Source organism: Macaca fascicularis, chromosome 16 (assembly GCF_037993035.2).
Source record: "Macaca fascicularis isolate 582-1 chromosome 16, T2T-MFA8v1.1".
NCBI lineage: Eukaryota > Metazoa > Chordata > Mammalia > Primates > Cercopithecidae > Macaca > Macaca fascicularis.
The window spans coordinates 10,614,736-10,617,103 of NC_088390.1; the positions used below are offsets into that span (position 1 = coordinate 10,614,736).

Consider the following 2,368-nt stretch of genomic DNA (forward strand, 5'->3'; position numbering starts at 1 on the left):
TCCAAATAAAACATAGTCTTATAAATTATAGTCTCAAGTTGAAGGAAGCACTTCTCAAATGATTAGTTCAGGAGAGGGCAGTAAGCAGGCTGAATGGAAGAAGAGAGAATTGGGAAGTAGGTTGAGCAACTTTGGTGCTGATGTAACAATGTGGGTGTGACATGATGGGACACTGACTGTGGAGACAGATTAGAAAGAGGGAGTCTGAGTTTTTTAGATCAATATCACACGATAATTCAGTAAAATTGGATGTAGAGTGCTGTCAGCTGTTCCTATTCTAATTTAAGACCCGTGGACATCTAGAAGTTCAAGGAAGTTTCAGAAAAATATTACTCTCTCCATGCTATCCTCCCCTTCATATTTTATTTGGGACTGTGTTATATTAAAATCATTTTTAAGGACTGTATTTAAAGGGAAAATAAGTCAAAAATCTTGTGGTTTGATGAAATTGTGTACAGTGGAAAATGAGGGACTTTTCTACCTACTGCCCTGGTACTGGTTTGTTGGGGGTTATTGGGCAATGGAGGAACGTTTGGACCTTTTCACACCATTGGAGTGTTTTAACCTTTTGCCTCCAATGAGTGTCTCCCATGCAATTACCAAACTCATGGCCCACAGTGGTCAGAGTCCTAGCACTTGCATCCTGGTTAGTGATACCAAGGGTGATATTCCAACTCACAGCCTGAACTTGAAGCTGCAAGTCATTTTTTTCTTTCAACAGCGTCACCATCTTTTCTTCCAGTTCCTTCCTTTTTGCCTCTGACTTGGCAAGTTCATCTTTAGTTTTCTGAAATTCTTCCTTCATGGTGGCCATCTCCTTCTCAGTTTCTGCACTCTTCAGCAGAGGCTTGATCTTGAAGAAGAGTTTCATCCAGGGCCAGTGCTTGACATTCATGAAGGCTCTGATATTGTACTGGATACAGAAGATGGCCTCCCTGAAATTTAATTGATGCAAATTAGTATTGTGTGGCTGATGAAATGAGATGAAACCTTGGCAGTGAGAGTTGGAGATTTGGCTCCACCTTGTTCCTACTCTGCTTTCAAACATGCAGATGAAAGAAATTCTATTTTGGGATGATGGTCAAGGTCTTGCTAAGGTCACTCATTTCTCTACATCACTGCTTCTCAGACTTTGGCATGCATAAGAATCACCTGAAGGGCTTGTGAAAATACTGACTCCTGACCCTCACCTCCACAGATTCAGATTCAGAAGATCTAGGGTGGGGCCTGAAAATTGGCACTTTTAACAAGTTTGCAAGGAACGCTGATGTTGCAAGTCCAAGGAGCACCCTTTGAGGAGCCTTGCTGTACATCAGTGCTTCTCAAACATTGCTACTAAAACACCACTAAGGGCAGTGAAGGGGGACACAGCTCTTTAGGGATATGTGGGGCCTGAGATTTTAAAAACTCAGAATTTCTTCAAAAATCTCTGGCATTATATATTGATGTTGTGTGAATGTTGCATTCTACTCTCTAATACCACTTCTGTTTTCATCTAAATGATTTTTATAACTAATTACCGCATATATAGACAGTTACCCAAATATATATGTATCATGGATCATGACCAGAATTTATTGTTTTTAATGAAATGGAATATAGTTGAAAACATTAGCATAATTACAAGTGGTAAAAATAAAATTTGCTTCATGTAAATTATTTATATATCTGCATACACATATGTAGATGTGTAGATGTATAGGTGGCAATGTAAAATGCCTTTCTCAGCATGGAGTAATGGTCCTGGTTACATACATCCTGTACTTTGAGACACCTGGCTCTATAGTCTTTGAACTCTGTCCTTGCATCAGATTAGATGACCGAAAAGCAACATTCCCTGATGACATTGTGTTAACTTACTGCAAAAAGTCTTTCACAGATAAATGGCCCCTAATATTTTAAACCATGATAGTTTGATAACATAAATGATCGGAGGGAAAAAGTTGTCTCTGCATCCTGTGTTAAAACCACTCTTGACTATACTGTCTGTTATGCAGGTCAACGTCCAGCTGCTACCCAGTCCTTCCCCACCTCTGCCTTTTCTTTGATTCTTATCTAATGATCTGTCCAATAAATTCACATTAGAAACAAGTGCTAGGGCAAAAGTTTGCTTCTGCTTACTCACTGGTGTATTTTATCTTGTTAGGTAAGAAGTACACACACTTTATGCTTCTCAAGTTTTTACCCATACAGTCAGAAGGTGATGGTTCCTTCCTTAAGTTTTCTGGTACATGTATATTCCCACTTCATTATAGGACTCTTATTCATATCTTCTTTAGTGTCCTTATCATAAGCCGAGTCTTAATTGTAAGCCATTTCAAATATGTTTTTGAAGACGGAATATGTGAATAAACATAATGTTTTATAC

General features: G+C 38.7%; 1 protein-coding gene across 2 annotated transcripts in view; it reads right to left on the minus strand.

The window, feature by feature from the left end:
* Positions 1-2,368, minus strand: part of MYH2 (myosin heavy chain 2) — a 28,926-nt gene that overhangs the window by 9,802 nt on the left and 16,756 nt on the right. For both annotated transcript variants that reach the window (XM_005582896.4, XM_005582897.4), the window contains exon 22: positions 680-935. In XM_005582896.4, the coding sequence (XP_005582953.1) occupies positions 680-935 (256 nt within the window). The remainder of the gene's footprint in view (positions 1-679; positions 936-2,368) is intronic.